The sequence below is a fragment of the Malassezia globosa genome, assembly GCF_000181695.2.
Source record: "Malassezia globosa CBS 7966 chromosome Unknown mgl_sf_4.1, whole genome shotgun sequence".
Taxonomy (NCBI): Eukaryota; Fungi; Basidiomycota; class Malasseziomycetes; order Malasseziales; family Malasseziaceae; genus Malassezia; species Malassezia globosa.
The window spans coordinates 597,099-616,197 of record NW_001849869.1 but is presented as its reverse complement, the minus strand read 5'-3'; the positions used below and the strand labels follow the sequence as shown (position 1 = coordinate 616,197).

General features: G+C 51.8%; 10 protein-coding genes across 10 annotated transcripts; 5 read left to right on the top strand and 5 right to left on the bottom strand.

The window, feature by feature from the left end:
• Position 1: 1 nt before the first annotated feature.
• Positions 2–803, bottom strand: MGL_2051 (uncharacterized protein; the record flags this gene model as incomplete). Its single annotated transcript, XM_001731000.1, has 3 exons — positions 2–10; positions 112–236; positions 350–803. The coding sequence occupies 3 exons, from the start codon at positions 801–803 to the stop codon at positions 2–4; spliced, it is 588 nt and encodes a 195-aa protein (XP_001731052.1).
• Positions 804–1,120: 317 nt separating this feature from the next.
• Positions 1,121–2,449, bottom strand: MGL_2050 (uncharacterized protein; the record flags this gene model as incomplete). The annotated part of the gene is made up of 1 exon (XM_001730999.1): positions 1,121–2,449. One exon carries the CDS (start codon positions 2,447–2,449, stop codon positions 1,121–1,123), a length of 1,329 nt encoding a protein of 442 aa, XP_001731051.1.
• Positions 2,450–3,358: 909 nt separating this feature from the next.
• On the top strand, positions 3,359–3,730 carry MGL_2049 (uncharacterized protein; the record flags this gene model as incomplete). The annotated part of the gene is made up of 1 exon (XM_001730998.1): positions 3,359–3,730. The coding sequence occupies one exon, from the start codon at positions 3,359–3,361 to the stop codon at positions 3,728–3,730; it is 372 nt and encodes a 123-aa protein (XP_001731050.1).
• A 247-nt stretch (positions 3,731–3,977) lies between these two features.
• MGL_2048 (uncharacterized protein) lies at positions 3,978–5,420 on the bottom strand (the record flags this gene model as incomplete). The annotated part of the gene is made up of 3 exons (XM_001730997.1): positions 3,978–4,000; positions 4,213–4,825; positions 4,872–5,420. 3 exons carry the CDS (start codon positions 5,418–5,420, stop codon positions 3,978–3,980), a joined length of 1,185 nt encoding a protein of 394 aa, XP_001731049.1.
• Positions 5,421–5,669: 249 nt separating this feature from the next.
• MGL_2047 (uncharacterized protein) lies at positions 5,670–8,633 on the top strand (the record flags this gene model as incomplete). The annotated part of the gene is made up of 1 exon (XM_001730996.1): positions 5,670–8,633. One exon carries the CDS (start codon positions 5,670–5,672, stop codon positions 8,631–8,633), a length of 2,964 nt encoding a protein of 987 aa, XP_001731048.1.
• Positions 8,634–9,157: 524 nt separating this feature from the next.
• On the bottom strand, positions 9,158–12,190 carry MGL_2046 (uncharacterized protein; the record flags this gene model as incomplete). Its single annotated transcript, XM_001730995.1, has 1 exon — positions 9,158–12,190. The coding sequence occupies one exon, from the start codon at positions 12,188–12,190 to the stop codon at positions 9,158–9,160; it is 3,033 nt and encodes a 1,010-aa protein (XP_001731047.1).
• A 375-nt stretch (positions 12,191–12,565) lies between these two features.
• Positions 12,566–13,198, top strand: MGL_2045 (uncharacterized protein; the record flags this gene model as incomplete). The annotated part of the gene is made up of 3 exons (XM_001730994.1): positions 12,566–12,659; positions 12,711–12,814; positions 12,848–13,198. 3 exons carry the CDS (start codon positions 12,566–12,568, stop codon positions 13,196–13,198), a joined length of 549 nt encoding a protein of 182 aa, XP_001731046.1.
• A 66-nt stretch (positions 13,199–13,264) lies between these two features.
• MGL_2044 (uncharacterized protein) lies at positions 13,265–15,219 on the bottom strand (the record flags this gene model as incomplete). Its single annotated transcript, XM_001730993.1, has 3 exons — positions 13,265–14,566; positions 14,633–15,138; positions 15,207–15,219. The coding sequence occupies 3 exons, from the start codon at positions 15,217–15,219 to the stop codon at positions 13,265–13,267; spliced, it is 1,821 nt and encodes a 606-aa protein (XP_001731045.1).
• A 130-nt stretch (positions 15,220–15,349) lies between these two features.
• MGL_2043 (uncharacterized protein) lies at positions 15,350–17,701 on the top strand (the record flags this gene model as incomplete). The annotated part of the gene is made up of 1 exon (XM_001730992.1): positions 15,350–17,701. The coding sequence occupies one exon, from the start codon at positions 15,350–15,352 to the stop codon at positions 17,699–17,701; it is 2,352 nt and encodes a 783-aa protein (XP_001731044.1).
• A 620-nt stretch (positions 17,702–18,321) lies between these two features.
• On the top strand, positions 18,322–19,056 carry MGL_2042 (uncharacterized protein; the record flags this gene model as incomplete). Its single annotated transcript, XM_001730991.1, has 1 exon — positions 18,322–19,056. One exon carries the CDS (start codon positions 18,322–18,324, stop codon positions 19,054–19,056), a length of 735 nt encoding a protein of 244 aa, XP_001731043.1.
• Positions 19,057–19,099: the final 43 nt, after the last annotated feature.

Genomic DNA, 19,099 nt, shown 5'->3' with positions numbered 1-19,099 from the left:
GTCACACGTGCTGGCTGCTCAGTTAGCGAATCGTCCATACAGAGGATTCCAGCTTGTCTAAAGCATGCTGCTGCAGTCCTCGCCGCCGTGTATTTATCCATCCATACTTACAAAGCCTAGTCCATCCAATGCTCCTTCCACGATCCCTGCCGCATACGCCTCGACACTGAGTTGCGTCATTTCTTTTGGTACAGAGATCCCTCGTGAAAATAGTGGCACATTGGTCGTAATCATATCTAATGCATTAGTACATGTTTCGAGCAAGCACAAATCATCTCCTCCGTTTTGTAGCCTCTTTCTTTCGCTCACTCGCTCACGCACTCCTTCCATCTGCTTATGGAATACGTACATTCATCTGAACGATCACTCTCCGTACTGCGCTCTAAATTATCGGCCTGTACACCGAACACGGCCTTCCATAGTGTCGAATGCACCCATAACAGCGTTTTCAAAAGGCGCGTCTCGCGCTGTGGCCTTTTTGGATTCGACGCCGACTGCGCTCGCTGTGTTTGCATGGCCAAAGCCCGAAGTCCCACCTGCCGGCCCATCGAGCCTAGTAATTGCTCAAACTCACTTATTCCAGACACACGACCCTGCGCATATATGACCATCTCGGCAAACAAGAATTGCAGTGCACTATGACTCACTTCCGCGCCGCGTGTCTTGTCGCGCGGCCGATCCAGCACATCTGGCACGCTCAAAGTCTGTGTGGCAGATGCGCGTCTTACACTCTCATTTTGCGAGTGTCCCGTTCCAGGAACCGGAGTTGAAAGTGTATATGTGGCCGACCAAGCACTCGGCATATCTGTGTTTGACTGCGTACTCACTCGTTGCCAACGCTGACTCCGTATTCAACAAATACATTCTCGTATCCCCCCAATGTAACATTAGCTTCAGCCACTTTATAGTGGAGGGTAAACTGACTAATCACTCATCCTTCATGTCCTTCCAGCTCCGCATTCATATTGACAACTACCTTTGTTCAAGCACGCGAAAGCCACGATAGGCAAACTGAATGCCGTATGGCCTTGCACGTCTTCCATTAACAAGACGTAGGAAGATGCTTTCACAGTAGCTATGCATCTATTTGGGACTCGCAAATTAAGCAACGTCCCCTGCTCTACAAGTCATCCAAATCGCTATCGCCTTTTTGGTACTCTGACGTGGACTGGGCAGCCGCGCGCCTTCCTGTCTGCTTCTTCACATCCTCGTCTTCGTCGTCATCCTCTTCGTCATCATCGCCATCCTCACTCTCATCATCATCATCGCTCTCAGCTTGCTCGAGCCATTCCAAGAAGGGCGCCGCTGCCTTCCGCACGCGCTTCGAGGTCTCCTTGTCGACATACTTCTTCGATACATGCGTGCCCCACTGCTGCGCAACATCTTCGTCCAGAACATCCATCTGGTACAGTGCCATTAGGAGCTTGGGAACGCCGTTTGGGACGAGCGAGGGATGTTCTAAACCAGCGAGTCGCTCCAGACCTCCAAGCATCGACTTTTGGTGCTTTTCTGACGTAACCATCTTTAAAAGCAATGGTCCATACGACTGAACTTCTGTCGGTGCATTTTCAGAAAATAGCGCCTGGAATAGCACTTGCAGTGTCTTGTGCTTCTTTTCAATGCCCATCTCTTGTGCCTTGCGGTACACCTCAGCAGCACTAGGCGTCTTGCCAGCCTCGCGCTCCTCGAGGATCCACGTGCCAAATTGCGCGTACGGACTAGCGTCATCATCATCGCCGCCCTCGTCATCTTCTGCGCCAACGTTCAGCACATTCATCGCACCTTCTAGAGCTTTAACACGCGCAGCGACGGCCGCTTCCGAGGTGTCGACGGACCAATCTTCGTCTGCGTCTGCTTCCTTGGCACGCTGATCAGCAGTTGGGATCCGCGATGCCTCTGCATTAATGCGGCGCGTCAGCTCATCATCACTATTAGCTGCTTCTTCATCATTGCCAGTTTGCACAGATTGCCCACTCGAGGCACCGGCACCTTTCGTGCCCTTCACGCGCTTCGGGGGCGGGTTCTTCAGGATGAATGTCACAAGCTTGTGGCCCATATCGACGTAGTTGCGCTTTCCGCAAGCCTTGCAGTCGCGCAAAATATCGCCGTCCTTGATCTTGAGATCCGTCTCTGGATTCTTGCAGTCGCCACACAGCACGAACTTGTCAATGAAGCCATCTAGCAGCTCACGAAGGCGGTTCGCATCATGTGCACCGTTCACGATGTAGCGATCATTCTTGTCGTCGATAATTGTCTGCGCACCCAGTTCACTGCCAAAGTACTTGGTTGGGTACGACGGTGGCCGGCTTAATGCGCGAGCAATGTCCGACATGTTGGGCACGACAGTCTTGATTCCATTGCCTTTTCCCTCAATCTTTGTCTCGAGGAGTGGCATGCGGTATCGGTAGAACTTGTCATCCACATCGCGGCGAATATTGACAATAGTCATGGTCGTATTCGTGGTATTGGTGCTTTCTCGCTATTGCAGGTGTTAGCATTTGCACATGCGAGTACTGGTGCTTGGGACGTACCGTGCAACGATATTCAAGATAAGAAGGGAGGAGCCTGGTTGTCTCGCGGTTCAACTTGCGATATCAAGCTGAAAGTTCATCAAATACCTACTGCGGGAACAGTAAGGTGGTACAGAACAGGTGTGCTACACAATGAAGTCACTGTATAGCGGCGTAGTCCGACAAATCAGTGTGGAACAGGGAATGGAGATTGACGGACCATTTTGTTCTTTTTTGGGTCCACAAGCACTCCTACCATATTCTTTCTTGTTCGACTGCGACATGCACCTATCACTCGCACGTTGTGCGTGCCGCCAACATCACGTGACATACCCCGCAGGCCTTTCAGCAGGTGCCGCCTGCCCGTCAGTGTGGTAGTCTGCTTATTTCCCTGCAGCTCGAGGCCATAATGTGTGCCCTCACCCTTCCGATTCATGCAGAGAGCTGCCCGTAGCAACACGGACAGCAGTAGTTTTGGTAGCGCTTGGACAAACGCTGTCGAACACGCACCACATGCGCTGACTGAGCGTGAAGAGAAGCGCGAAGCAGCTTCGTACATTGTGTGGCCCCCGTCCCCTCCTGGCCCCCTACTGAATGAGGACGACGTCAATGCCTCGTCTTCGCCGTCACATCGCCGTAGTGGAGGTCGGCATCATCGTAGCCATCGATCTCACCACCGGCATTCAAGCTCGTCGGCCTCTCATCGTCACCGCCCTCATTCGCATCGGCACACAAGCCGGCACCACAAAGGGTCGGGATCTTCGAGTCCTCGCGCACATTCCAGCCAGGCAGAAGCAACCCCAGTGGCGGCAACAACTCTTTCTGATGACGATGAATTAGTAGGGCCCATGCCACAAGCTGACTCGGATGCCATGTCGACGCTCGACCAGCGAGCATATGGCAAGCAGCTGTTGCCAGGTGAAGGAGCTGCTATGGCATCCTATGTCCAAGAAGGCAAGCGGATACCGCGACGTGGCGAAATCGGGCTCAGCGCTGAGCAGATTGCAGCATTTGAGCGTGCTGGTTTCGTCATGAGTGGCTCGCGCCACCAGCGAATGAATGCTGTGCGTGTGCGTAAGGAAAACCAGGTCATCTCTGCTGAAGAGCGTCAGTCAGAACTGCACCAAAAACGACAGGATCGTGCACGTAAAGAGGCTGACATCATTGCGCAGTTTCGCGAAATGGTTGACATGTTGCAACAGCAACAATCACCAAGCTAAGATGCCACGTATTTGCTACATGAGCTGATGGGGCTGCTCCTTGTTCACAGCTCCCTCATCCCAAGCCAATGCGGCTGCTAGACGCTCAGCTGCACGATGCAAACCCAACACTTCCGCTATTTCCGCCACTGGCGGGCCCGCACGCTCTCCAGAAAGTGCGATTCGGAGACTTTTTTGCACGGCAGCTTTCCCCCCCGCGACTTGAGACGCTTTTGTTGTCATCCATGCTGGCCAATCGGCATGGATATTACGCGTTTGTTGAAACAAGGCCTGTGCAGCCATCACTACATGTTGAAACGAAGCAGTTGGAACTGTCGCACGAAAGTCTCGGCACGTGCGTGAGTTCCAATTCGGCTCGGTAAACATGTACGCCATCCGCTCCGGCACTTGTAGTAGGGTATCCACGCGCTGTTGCCCTAGCATTGCTACGCGCAGGATATAGTCGTCCGATATATCCCGCATGGCGTCAGCGCCGAACATACGATCTAATATGGGCCGAAGACGGATCTTGACGATATTATACCGTGTTTTCTCACAATCTCTCGCGCGCTCTAGCTTGCAACGAAGGTGATGTTTATTCAGGTAAGCAAGCTTGTCGAGTGGAAGTGTGGACCTTGTATGAGAGATGCGTGTGAGATCAAATTGTTCGGTCAGCTCATCCATTGTCTTGACGTCCTGGTCTGCCCGATCCACATCGGCATGACTATATCCAGTGAGCGCAACGAGATTCACGAGTGTCTCGGGCTCCCAGCCACGTTCCTGGTAATCAGTGACGCGCACATCACCGGAACGCTTCGAAAGTTTCGTTCCATCAGCATTGACAAGTAGTGGCAAGTGGACAAACACAGGCGGTGGTGCACCCAGCGCTTCGTACAGCGCAAGGTGTTTTGGCATGGATGGAATCCATTCTTCACCACGTAGCACGTGCGTGATACGCATTTCTGTGTCATCGACAACGCTCGCTAAATGATACGTTGGCCAACCGTCGCTCTTCACGATAATAGGATCGTCCGTGGCGCCGCTCATAACATCGGGCCGGAATTTCATGGCACCGTACACCACGTCGTTGTAGACGTACGTGCGTTGTGGATCCATCTACGTTACATTAGTCGCCCAAAGTAGATCAGCTCCTTATACGTACCTTGAGGCGTACCACGAATGTCTCGCCACGCCCGATTCGTTCCTGAGCTTCTGCTTCACTGGGAGGCAAGTAGGCTTCTCGCAAAAGTGCTGATGCTCGAGCATTCTCTTCACGCTGTGTCGGAGGCCGAAAATCTCGATACGCATGTCCGCTTTGAAGCAACTTGTTTGCATAGGCAGTATACTTGTCCAAGCGCTGCGACTGAACATATGGACCGTAGGGACCGCCAACGTCGGGTCCCTCGTCGTACTCGAGACCTGCCCAGCGCAAAGATTCTTGTAGTGCAGTCACAGCACCATCCACGACCCTTGATTGATCCGTGTCCTCAATACGAAGAATCCACTGGCCACCGTTGCGTCTCGCGCACAACTGATTCAGTAAAGCTGTCCGGAGTCCACCCACATGAAGGTAGCCGGTGGGTGACGGCGCAAAACGGACACGCAAGGGCCTCCGCACTGCTGTGCTAGTATTATATGAGTGCCATATTTCCAGCTGAAGTGCGTGAATTCTACTACGAACTACACGCTGCGATCTCCCGAGCCACCACATATCGACAAAGGCCAAGCCCCACACTACGACAGTGTTGGGTGCAATTATTCGCGAATTTCTTTCATGCACTGTGGCTTGAGACGCAGGCGCTGGCGAGTGTGGAGATGCATCACGAAAGTCATCGGCCGACAAGCGCTGCTTATCATCAGTCAATGCGACCAGCGCGCTACACACAAGACGTGCACGTCATCACATTGATTGATTGGGGCCCCCTTATCAAAGCCCTGCGCCGTCTTTTGCATCCCAACCATGGCTGCTACAACGCCGCCGCCTATTCCGTCGGAGCTCGTTGTACTCAAGCTTCCATATCCACTGGTCTTGCATCCAGGGCTTTTGTTGTCCGTCACATTACCGCAAAAGCAATGCTTTGGGATCTTGCGCACGGCCCTTGCAGAGCGTCGTGCAGCAGAGCAATCGAACGCGTCTTCAGACGAGTCGCTGGAACATGGCAGACAAAATAATGTATCGGATCAACATCCTATGATAATTGCTTGCGTGCCTGTATTGAACCCGGCGGGCTACGTTACCGAAAGGCACCGGAGTAGATCGCTGGAGGACTCCTCAGATTGGGGCTGTGCTGCGCGAATTCTGCGCCTAGTTCACAGTCCCACGACTAATGAGTGCCGTTTGATTCTTTCGGGCCTAGTGCGAATTCGTGTTGCTAAAGCGCGCGTCTCCCGCGTGCAACCAGACACATTCGAGCCAGCAACGATAGTTTCAGCACGCCCTTTCTTTGATCCTGACGTTCCGTTGGTGTCACAGGAACTGTCGCCAGAAGACTCGCGTATGCGACACGCTGCTCAGCGTCTTGTTGCACTGATGGGTGCGACCAACTCGCCTCTACTTACGAGTTCAGCTCTTGCGAATGTGCCTCTTTTACCGCCATCGCTCTTACAAGCCATTGCGTCAACAATAGAGTCGAATCATTCAGTATCGAGTCCAAAACTCTCAGATTTGTTGGTCGGTACACTAGGCGGTGCGTGTGAATGGGAAGATCGTCTTCAGCATTTGGCACTTCCAGAGGCAAATCGACGCATTGAATTTACGGCTACCATGTTAGAGAAAGCAGTGGAACGTGTCCAGATTCTGCGTGAGGTACTTGTAAATACTCCCTACGCGCTGCAGGATCAGTACTATGGTGCTTTAGTCCGCTCACAGATTGAAGCTATCGTCAAGCAAGTCACGAGTATGACGTCGACAGGCCTCACACTGCGTGTGATGGATAATGGCAAAGAGGCGTCTTCATCTGCAGCTACAACTCGTCGAGAGAATTCGAGTCCAGGGCCACGTATAATTCGCCGTGTTATAGGCCTAGGGCCAAGGCGTCGGGGCATTGACGGTCCTGGCCGTAGTGATGACGATGATGATGCTGACGACGATGCTGACGATTATACGCATACATCTCCTGGTGGCGATGCAGCTAGTGATGAGGTGAAAGAGTTGTCAGAACGATGTGCGAAGGCTCAACTGACGCCTGAAGCTAGGCGAATGTGTGAACAAGAGCTTCGTCGACTCAGACGGATGCCAGCTCAGAGCATGGAGCGAGGTGTGCTGATCAACTATTTGGACACGATGCTAGACCTGCCGTGGGATCGCATCACTTCAGACCTCCGTCCTGAGGACATCAAAGCGTTGGTGCCTGTATCACAAGTGCCGTTGAATGGCGATGAACCCCTTATTGAGCGTGCTCGCCAAGTGCTTGAATCAGACCACTTTGGTCTTGAAAAAATCAAGAAGCGTATGCTTGAATACTTGGCTGTGCTGCAGCTGAAGACCGAGCAAGGTGCAGAGAAGCAAAGCTCTCGAACATACAAGGGCCCAATTCTTTTGCTCGTCGGCCCGCCCGGCACAGGAAAGACATCCATTGCAAGGTCTCTGGCAGCAGCACTTCAGCGACCGTTCGTACGCCTATCACTTGGCGGAGTTCGCGATGAGGCTGAAATTCGCGGACATCGACGGACGTATGTGGGAGCACTCCCTGGTTCTATTGTGGCGTCGTTGCGGAAAGCTCGTGCATCAGACTGTGTGATGCTTCTTGACGAGCTCGACAAGCTTAGTAATGGTATGGGCTTCCATGGCGATCCAACCGCTGCCATGCTCGAGGTGCTTGACCTTGAGCAAAATCACACCTTCAAGGACCACTACCTGAACGTGCCTGTCAATTTGAGTCGCGTCATTTTCATCGCAACAGCCAATTCTCTCGATACCATTCCGGAGCCACTTCTGGATCGTGTGGATACAGTTCATGTTGCCGGCTATACATACGACGAAAAAGTTGCGATTGCTCAGCGACATCTACTGCCAAAACAAGTTGCTGTACACGGCCTGACTCTGTCGAACGTCGCCATGTCGCACGAGATTCTTATGACGATTGCACAATCGTATACTCGTGAGGCTGGCGTGCGAACAATGGAACGGCGTATAGGTGATGTTGTACGTGCCAAGGCCGTCGAGTACGCCGAGTCTCGAGGAGGCTCAGCAACGTACACACCGGAGATATCGCAAGCGGATCTTTTGCGCATTCTTGGTGCGCCTTCATACGAGCCAGAAGTGGCAGATGAAGTAGGTGTGCCTGGCGTTGCGACAGGTATGGCCTATCAGGGCTCAGGGATGGGCGGTATTCTACATATTGAGTGTGCATTTCTCCCGCCAGGAACATCTGCGTTAAAGCTTACTGGCTCGTTAGGTGATGTTATAAGAGAGTCCGCAGAACTCGCATTTGCATGGGTCAAAACGCATGCATTTGCACTTGGGATCTGTGCAGACCGCGATGCTGAATTTCCTCGGAATGACGTGCATTTACACATGCCTTCTGGTGCAACGCCAAAAGATGGTCCCAGTGCAGGCGTCGCCTTCGTGTGCGCGCTGGTGTCTATGTATTTGCGGGTGCCTCTTGATACTCGTCTTTCAATGACGGGTGAAATTACGCTGCGTGGTCATGTCACACCCGTTGGGGGGATCAAGGAAAAAGTGCTTGGCGCACATCGTGCGGGGATTCGCAAGATGATTCTTCCTAGGCGCAATGCACGTGAGTATGAAGACGACGTACCTGCGTCTGTTAAAAGCGACATCCACGTTGTATACGTTCGTACGATCCAAGATGTGTTGTACGCCGTGTTTGGAGCGAGTCTCGAAACACAAATCAGCACCTTGCACGGCGGCCTCGAAGGGCGCCGTCGTTTGCAAGAACTTGATTGGCACAGTCGCTTGTAGGTTTAGGATACATCGATGGACTGTTTGCTTGCCTTATGCTCTGCACTGGTTTGTGATGTTTGTTGACAGTCTCCGCAGAGCAATATATGTTCCTTGCGTTGAATGTATGCAAGCGTCCATAGTGATGAAAGACATTGGTACCTATTTCCACCAAATATCTTCCTTGTCGCTAATCCTTTTCTGTATCTCGTCGTGCACATGGAGCATGTTCAACAGCGGGGCTACTAAGTCAATCCCAACCTTGTAATTTATTGGGGTCTACTTTACCATGGTACATGCATGAAGCTGAGCTAGCGCCTCTGCCGCTGCTTGACGCTCCTGTCTTTGAGCTGAAAGTTGTACAGATGCTGACTTGCATGTGCCAAGGTCCACCACACGCGGCGATGTAGCCAGCTCACGCACACGATGCCACAGTGCATCTAAACTTGGCTCATGCCATGTCGAAGATCGCAAAGTCGGACTCTTGTTGCGTGGTGTAGCTAGAGGAGCGAGTGCAGCGATCTGCTCGAGCCATGTTTGCGCTTTCAGGTACTGGTGATCTGCAAGCAACTTTTGGAATGCGCGAGCACTCGGTGCATTGGTAGGCGCTCCAGCGTCTTCTGTGATCGGCGCAGATGCTGAGAATTTCGATGGATCTCGAGTATGATTAAGGGTAGTAGGGCTGCCTCATTCAGTTTAGCTTTTAATTCTTCCACTTGTTGCCGTGCATCCGTTACTTCAGCGGCCAAGGCATGGGATCGGTCGAGCTGGTTCCGAAGTCGTTCAATCTTGATGCTAGCAGCCTGCACAGTATCATCACGTTCAGCGAGCATATGCTCCAATGCACTGATGCGCTGGGATAATGCCTCTGTTTCGGACTTGTCGACGGGGCGACATGCGATCAACAAAGTCTTGGCACGTGCTTTCCAGGGCGCTGCTTCAGGGATGTCCACCACATGTTCCTGTGCTGACGCTTTTGATAGTACTGTGTCAGCCAGGTCAGCAAGTGTGCGCGTATCATTTGCAAGAGTAGATACGGCATCCAATGCAGATGTATCACGTTGTTCCAACACCGCATAAGCCCATGGCATGACGCGTGGTACCATCGCTGAGGCAAGCCGACTAACTTCAGGAAGCATAGTAATGGAATCGCTTTGGATAGTTTGCCGCTGCTGCTCATACAACGAAGAGAGTCGGCGGTACAATCGTCGACATGCTACACGTGCACGCGTAGCAACCGCGGACCATGTAGCACAAGCAGACGAGTCGACTTTGGCATGCTGAACAAATGCCATGCATGCTTGCATCGTTTCAACATCATGCCATGCCAAAAGGGCACTTCCCACTTCTTTTGCAGCGAGATCGTGTAACGATGTACAAGGCGGCAAGGCTTGTGACACAGCTTCTAGCTGTGCCACTATATCTTTGCATTGCGCTTCGCAAGTCGCATCATCTAACCTGTCGTCTTCGAGTGCTTCCATATGCGCTTGCAGTTGATGCGACAAATGCGCCATGTGGACGTGGTCTGATGCACGACTCACAAACACATCGGGCGACGATGAACACAGCACTGCGGAGATCTGCTTAGCTAACGCGCCAACATGTGCCACCGCACGCCGCAAACGACACACTCGAAGTTGGGCGTCATCGTGCACGCGTGGTTGCCATGACGCAGTGCCTTCCTCAGACCATGTTAGAGCAGAACGGATGTACTCACTCTGCATCCCAATACGCTCGTAAAGAAGAATTGTCAAAATAGCGCCTTGATCCACATCGCTGAATGACGGCAGAGCGTAAGCACGCAGCATTTGGACTTGTCGTCGTGTCATGGCACACTCAGCCACCAAGCGATCATGCGCGAATACAGGTCGGTGCGTTTGAACTTGTTCTATCGTTAGAGGCGCACGCGGCGCCGGAGCTGGTGGCGCATCACACTTTGCTCGCCAGGTATCACGCTCTCGAGTCAAGTCCGTCACAAGCGCGCGAAACTGCTCGATTGTCGCTGCATGTGCTGTAAGATGAGCTTGCATAGAAACTTGTTCACGCTGCAGCGCGTTGATATGTTCGTCGCGCATGTCCAAATCGCGCTGCAGCTGCGCTTCTGTTTCAATGTGCGTCGCTTCCAGCTCTTCGCTAACGGCCTGCAATGCCTCAAGTTCTCGCACGTCCGTTGTCAATTTTTCCACGAGCTCTTCCAATGCACCATTCCGCTCAGCCAATGTCTCGAGCATATCTTCAGTACTTTGCGCAACCTCCGTTTGTGCGCGAAGTTCAGAAACCAGTGCCTCCAAGCGGGCAAGCTGCTCGAGTGTCTTGGTATGCTCAGCAGAAATCTCTTCTTTTGTCACTAGTTCTGCACGGAGTGACGCAAGCTCTCGTCGCTGCTTTACATCTGCTTCATGCGCAGTGTCTCGAAGGCGGATGAGAGCTTCTTTCAAGCGCGCATTTTCAGACAGCAACACCGCGGCGTCTGCGGGCAGCGCCGCGGATGCTGATTCAGCGTGTATTTCCCGTTCGAGACGTAGTTCTTCGACTGTCTCTTGTGCTGTTTTCAGCTCCTGTTGCAAAGCTTCTGAGCGCTCTTCGGCCATTTCCCGGTCCAGCGTCGCCATTTCCAGGCTATCCGTTAGCTCCTGCATATTGTCTTTCAGCTCATCACATGCCCCTTCTAGCTCTCGTACACGCGCCTTGGCTTTGTCGTAAGCTTGCGTAAGTTCGCTCAGTCTAGAAGCATCGCTCTCCAACGCTGCTATTCGAGCAACGTGCGCGGAACATTCCGTTTGCAGTTCTTCAAGACGTGCTTTTTGCTCATTATCGCGTGTCATATGTTCTTTTAATGGAGAGGGAGAGAGCGTGGGAGACTGTTGGAATGTGATAGGTTTGGTCGAACGTGTTTCCCCTAAGGGAGAAGTGAGTTGGGGGGTATCAGAGTCTTGTGAGGCAGGACCCATCCATGGACTTGGCCCCGTCACAAGGCGTCGTGCGCGTCCAGCTTCAATGCGGGTCTTTGCTCGCTCAGATGGTGATAAGAAGGGAGAGCGATTTCCTGCACCAGGCGTCTGACTGGCGGGTGCTGGCGTGCGACTAGATGTTCCGGGCGTCCGATAGATAGAGCCAGGTGTTAAGCTTGCTGGTACAGGGGTGCGGTTTATTACTGCAGGCGTTCGAAAATGCGATGGTCGCGGACGTGCTCCTGATGTACGTCCTGTTGATCCGGGCCCGAGTGCAGCCGTGGCACGACGACTAGTTTGAGGCGTCTCGGCAACCATTGAGAATCGTGATGTGCCGACAGAACGACGTATAGAATGAGGCGTTTCACTCGTGCGTGGTATATCTTCTAATTCATCCGCTTGTACATGAACTTGACTTGGCCTGACAAAGACGCCGCACCGCGGCTCACAGGCAAAGTACCGCTTGCCTTGGACCGAGCCATCGTTTTTGCCGCGTGGCTCGTCAAGGTGGACACCCACCCATGTGCCAGGTGCGAAAGATGTCTGTCCAACAAACAGGATCTCACCATATCCTATATTTGCTACTCTGCACCGTGCATGCAGTGTCAATGGCGCCGACGAGGCCATCGTGCCTCGGCTGATGCGCTGAGCATGTCCTGCAACGCGTGTCCTAACCGCGTTGTGATAGATTCGTCACGTGAATAACACTTTCTTCATCCATCGGAAACCGTATCAAGGCCTAATGGGCCGTGCTATCAAGCCAAATACACAGTGGGCGCCCACTAAGCCTGCGGTGGCTGGACGGGGTTATAGGGCACACAGACACGCAGGCTGTGTTGTTGAATGGAGGCTGACAGGTGGTAAGCTTGTGCAAGTGTTGGTGTTCCCAGTAGAACCTGCACGTTGCCTATTTGCAAAGACTTTGTGTCTCGCCGCTCTTTGAGCCGGTAAGCTCGCACAGATCTTGAACGGAAGGCGCTGTGTGCGACAAGAAATACCAAGATGGGATCGTTACTTTCGCGCTTGAAAGGAAAACTGTTCGGGACGCGTGAACTGCGCGTGTTGATGCTAGGGCTCGACAATGCTGGCAAGACAAGTAGGTAAACGATATACATGGATATAAGAAAGGAAAGTACTCACTCTTCAGCTATTTTGTACAAACTCAAGCTGCGGCAAAGCGTGAAGACAATTCCTACGGTGGGATTCAACGTCGAAACGATCTCATACCGAAATATTAAGTTCAATGTCTGGGTATGTTTCACGCCATGATGCCACTAACAGCAGGATGTTGGTGGGCAAGATAGTATTCGACCTTTATGGCGCCACTATTATACAGGCACACAAGGGCTCATCTATGTGGTCGACAGTAGGGACCGAGCGCGAATTGATGAAGCTCGAGAGGAACTACATCGGATCTTATCAGACCGAGAAATGCGACACTGTGTCTTACTTGTATTCGCGAACAAACAGGATCTAGCAGGCGCGATGTCTCCTCAGGAACTCACAGACAGGCTTGGACTTCAGGCTATGCAGTCACGCCCGTGGTTCGTGCATCCAAGTTGTGCAATGAGTGGCCAGGGGCTCTCAGAGGGGCTTCAATGGCTGAGTCAAAACATTCACGATCCTGCTGCATGAACCAGCTACAGTTCAAGATCCTACACGTTACTTTTTTTTTTCTCGATATCCTTTCCTGATACTAAGCTAATATCCACCTTGCTCACCACCACCATGACTCATATGCGACGTGAGCCGGCGCTGATGTTCTTCCAGCTTGGGACAGTGGATCACCGTGTGTCCCAACCCACCACATATGGCACATCCAGTACGTGGGGCATTGCGTCCAGCTAGGGGGTCCTGAAGTGCGTCGAAAAAAGATGGCACATGCTGTTTCGCCTCCAAAAGCAGGTACTTGAGGTCTAGCATGGTTGACTGCGGTGTTTGTGCGTTCACAAACGTAGTCGCCACACCCGTCTTACCACTACGACCCGTCCGCCCAATTTGATGAACATAGTCTTCAATGTCTTTTGGCATAGTGTAATTGATTACGTGTTGAATGTTGGAAAAGTCAAGACCCTTGCTAGCAATCCCACTGGCGACCATGACGTCTTTTTTCCCCGACTTGAAACTCTCAATAGCATACTCACGTTCATCTTGCGTCTTCGAGCCATGGATTGCTACAGCCTCCACGCCCTTCCGTAGCAAGAATTCATGAATATCATCAACCTCATTCTTGTTGTCACTGAAAACAATCACACGCGGCGCCGTTTTCTGCAGTGCCTCGAGGAGCTGCGTCATCTTGCTCTCCTGGGACACATACTCAACTTCCTGCACAACATCCAAGCTAGCTGCGCCTGCGCGGCCCACATTCACAATCACGGGATCAAAGAGAGACTGCGCAGCAAAATCCAAGATCTTCTTCGGCATTGTCGCTGAAAATAACAAGGTTTGTCGTTGGCGAGTAAAGAAGCTCAAGATGTTTCGCACATCATCCTCGAATCCCATGTCCATCATGCGATCTGCCTCATCCAAGCACAAGTATGTGCATGAATGCAAGCCAAGTCGCTTCTTCTCGAGTACATCCTGCAAGCGCCCAGGTGTCGCTACCACAATATGCACACCACGCCGAAGCACATGCGATTGCTCTGACATGTGAATCCCTCCAATACACAAGAGCGTGCGAATGCGTGCATAACCACCATACTCTAGTGCTTCTGCCATCGCAATAATTGAGTCGTATGTCTGCCGCGCAAGCTCACGAGAAGGACACACAATCAACCCAACTGGACCCTCTCCCTGCTCAAAAGGCAACCGACGCTCTGCCTCGACGGCGAACAAGATAAGCGGAAGACTGAAAGTGAGTGTTTTCCCGCTTCCTGTAAACGCAATCCCAATCATATCACGTCCACTGAAGGCTGTCGGCAGACCTTGCATTTGAATGGGCGTGGGGGCTTGAATGCCCTTTGCTTTTAGGTGATCAATAATGCAGTCTGGCACTTTCATATCCTTGCATTAGTACAGTGCTGCTTAGCCATGATATCCCCATCGAAGGGGCGCAATCTTGAGACGTACCCGAAAGTTCGAAATGAGTGGCGGCGGGTCACGTCCCTCGACCGAAACACGATACTTCTCGCGCAATTTTGCATTCTCAAGATCCGTACGACGACGCACAAAATGTGGTGCCTGCCATGAACGACGGACCGTCTCTGTGTAATGGATATCTCGGGCAATCTCTGCATAGCCTGCTAGTTTTTTGCGAGCTGCATGTGCCTCTAAGATGTGTTCTTCTTCTTCTGCCTGCAAGTCCGCATGTGATTTGGTATCATACAAATGCTCTCGTATCGTACGCGCTTGTTGCATAAGGGATGGTGCCTTCGCTTTTACTGTGCCCTCAGATGGCTCGCCAGTATCGCCGGTTGTTGTAACGGTAGCTACATCATCCGTAGCTACCTCGGCAGTCCGTGCATTCAATCTCCCTTTTTCTTGTCGAGCATTCTGAGCTCCCATGCGCCGTTTTTTCAGCGGCACGTACAACTCGTGACTTTCATCATCGTCGGCTAATGCCCACCATGGCTCGTCTGGCCGTATGTCAGTCGACATGGGTGGAAGGCTGGGCCTAGAATGGGCGCCGTCACTCCACACGTACCCCACGTGATCATTCACGAGGGGCTGAAAGCGTATGATGCAGCGCGCTACGCCCGAATGACCGCGTGCCGGTAAGGAGCTCGAGTGCAATCACGACTGCGTGGCTCGACCACGACCGGTTGACGCATCTACCCGCCTACTGACATGGTGCGCAAGGTGCGAGTGCCACACATCTCGTTGGAGGCGCAATTGCAACAACTGACGCTTCTGAGCGATGTTGATACAACAACAGACAATTACGAGCAGCTGGGACCAGTGATCAAAAACCTAGATGAATCACACCAACAGGATGAATTCCTCAAACAACTGCGTGAATTTGTGAGGAAGAAGGACGAAGAAATTGAGCATGTTTGCAACGAAAATCACCAAGATTTCGTTTCCGCTGTAGATGAGCTGCTCATTGTGCGTTCTGGAACAGTGAACCTGAAACAGCGGATCAACGAGTTGAATCAGGAAATCCAATCAAGCGGGCAAGCACTTTTTTCCAAAAAAAAAGATCTCATCGATAAGCAACGCGTGGTGCAGAATGTTGATGAGGCCATCGAAACGTTACAAGAGTGCCAGAATGTGTTGGAAATGACGACACTTGTTGAAGACCTGATTGCCCAGCAGAAATTCTACTCGGCTCTTCGCCGCCTCGACGAGATTGCGAATATACATCTCAAACCCATAATGCACCATGAAGTTGCGCAACTTATCCGCGATACTATTCCTCGCACGCGTGAACGGATCCGCATGGAGGTGTTGAAGCAGCTGAAAGGGTGGATGTTTGATGTACGGGAAAAGAGCGGCGCAGTCGGCCGCATCGCACTCGAAACCATGGAGGCTCGTCAGCAGCGTTGGCTGCATCGCAGTAAGAAGGATCCTATGCTGCGCCTTTCGTCGATCAACAGTCCCATCGAGCAAATCGTGAATGAGCGCATTGAGGTAAATTATCTCGAAAATGACCGTGTGAGAGTCGATTTTAAACCGTTATATCAATGCATACATATTTATGAAGTCCTGGACCAGCGAGAAAAGCTTCAGGCCAACTACCAAGAAGACCGTAAAGCTCAGGCGAGTTTGCTTCTATCTCGCACGCTAACGATGAGAGAGGGCGGACAGGAGCTGATTTCTCTGCTTGAAGACGTGGTGGGCTACTTTGTAGTGGAGTGCCACGTCTCGTATACGTCACCACCGGGCTTCCGCCCCATGAGTGAGGTTGAAGATGTGTGGGACTCGATGAGTGAGCGTGTGGTCGACATGATTACCGCCGGCTTGCGTGATTGCAAAAATGCCAAAGTGTTTATTGAGGCCAAGTCTGCAATTCAGACGTTTATTCGGACGCTTGAAAGCTTTGAATTCAGCGTATCGCGTCTTAATGCACTTGTGCTCTCATTTTTCCGTCGCTTTGCGCACTTGCTTCGAGAGCGCTTTGCATCAGACTTTCAGCAAGCTATCCGAGAGGCGCAGCATCAGCCCATGATTGTGAACAATGGCGATGAGCTTGCCAAAGTGTTAAGCGTGTGCTGGCTGAAGCCTGGTGAAGCTGATCAGCTCAAGCAATTACCATTTCCGCTGTCTCTGCCCTTTTCACAAACATACCCTTTGTGCTGCATGGACATCCGCAGTCTGGTCGAGCAGTATTACAGTTTCTCCAGCGGCATGACGCAGTACCATCAGGACATTGATCTCATACTGACACAATCGCTTGATGATTTGCTGATACAGCAGATTAGTATCAATATACGCGATACAGTTGAGCAGTCTACGAATTTGAGCCAGATCGCCCAGATTATTGTGAACATCGAGCACTTCCAGCTCGCTTGCTCCGAACTTGAGAGATGGCTGAGTGAATCGCGCACGCCCAATCCAGGAAGCCGTCTTGCGCTCGGCGCTTCTGAGCATTTGTCAACGACGCTGGAAATTGCGCAAAAACGCATTGATTCAGCCATGTTCGTTAAGCTTGACCAGTTCTTGGACTTGCTCGAATACGATTGGATGCCTATTCAGTCAGCGTCAATGCAGCGCCAGCCCTCAAGCTACTTGCGCGATCTTATTGACTGGCTCTCTACTATGATGGAGAGTGCGCTAGTTCTTTTGCCCAAAGTCGCCAAGGACGCTACTTTTACGTCATGCTTCATGCACATCTCGAACCGTCTACTGAATTCAGCCTTGCTTGACCGGCAGGTCAAAATGATCAATTTGGCTGCTTTGACAAATCTTGACGTTGACATCACTTTTGTGTACCAATATGCCAAGTCACTTAATGTGCATGGCATAGAGACCGTGTTTGGCCAGGTGCGACAGACCTTGGGTGTGATTCTGTCCGAGTCCGTGTCGGAGTACGCGCTGTCGCAGCAGGCACGCGCGCAAAAATTTCCTCAGGTGCAGCCCGTGAAGGTCGCGGCTATTCTTGAGAAACTAAGTCGCGGATATGCCCACCTAGGTCTTCATGATTTAGCCGCAAATTGCACACGAGAACAAGAGTTAGTGATGCGCCTGAACCAGCGGTGACTTGTCGACTATATACCTCCATCCCACAAGTACGAGTCTATCTCTTTCAATAGTGTATGTCTGCAATGACTGAGTACAGCTGACCCATCTATCATGTAGGTATTTGTTAAACCATGGCGTTTTGCTCTTCCCCCCCTTCCCCGGAATACGGTTGTTAAATAGTGGAGCTGTGGACTTGGGGGACATGCCGAACCTCGAGTTCAACAATGTTCGCCTGGCTCGTGCGCAGCCCTCTGGAAAACGATGTCAGACTGACGCATCACGTGAGTCACGTCAGTCGATAGATTCATGCAAAACGCGCGTTACGAAAATGAATCATGACCACTGGCAACGTGTGTAATACATAGTGTGGTGCAATATGAGTGGACACGACATGCATCAGCGTCCATACGACGCTGAGAATTTCGTGTATGATCCACGACCGAATATCACGGAGCAGCGCGAGCTGAGACGCGAATATCGCGCACTGCTAGCAACGGCTCAAAGTATGTATGATGAACGCGCACAAGTGACTTACCTCAAATGCTAGATACGCGGCGCCACCTGCCCGAAAGCAACATTCAAAATCTCGGAGAGATGGTCCGCGTGGGAGATGCATTGTATTCGAAAGGTATGCGTAGATGAAACCATGCATTTACAACTCAGTGAAGGCGCCTACGGACGGACTCTTGGATTCCAAGTACCTGCTCAATTTGTCTGATATGGGCGCAGAGATGACACGACAAATGCGACTCAAAGCTGATGCATTCGATGTCGATGAGTTTATGCATCTCGTGTCGCGCTTGCTTGGTGCTGGCATCGTGCCTTTGCAGGGATCGTCGCTCGATGCCGAGACCAGTATGGAGACGGCCAATACTGAGTCTTGGGATTGGGCTAGGCTCGGTCGTTTGGCTGTTCGCCACTCGCGTCGCGTTCCGATCGCTGATCACTTGCTGGGTCCATTGCAAGTTACACCGCGGCACAGAAAAGTCACACGCACTTCGCGCCTTGATACAGATGCAGTGCAGACAGCTCCCAGTCAACTGAATTTGTCTGACATGGCGCAGTCTGAAAATGAGACGTCAAAACTCGTGCTGGACATTGAGCGTCGTCTAGAAGCATGCTCCGATGGCGAAAAGGGTGTCAACCTATTTCAGTTCGCACTAAACCCTCACAGTTTTGGAGAATCTGTGGAGAATCTGTTTTACATCAGTTTTTTGATTCGCGATGGCAAAGCGGCTATCGTTGAGAACGATGAAGGCGATCCCATGCTCAGTATGTATAGAGATGATATGAAGGAAAAAATGTCCATCATGCTGACCATGTTGCAGTGTTGTCAGAGGAGCCCACAGATGAGGATCGTCAAGCAGGATTAACCCGACGTCAAATCGTGATGGAACTGGATATGGCTACGTACCG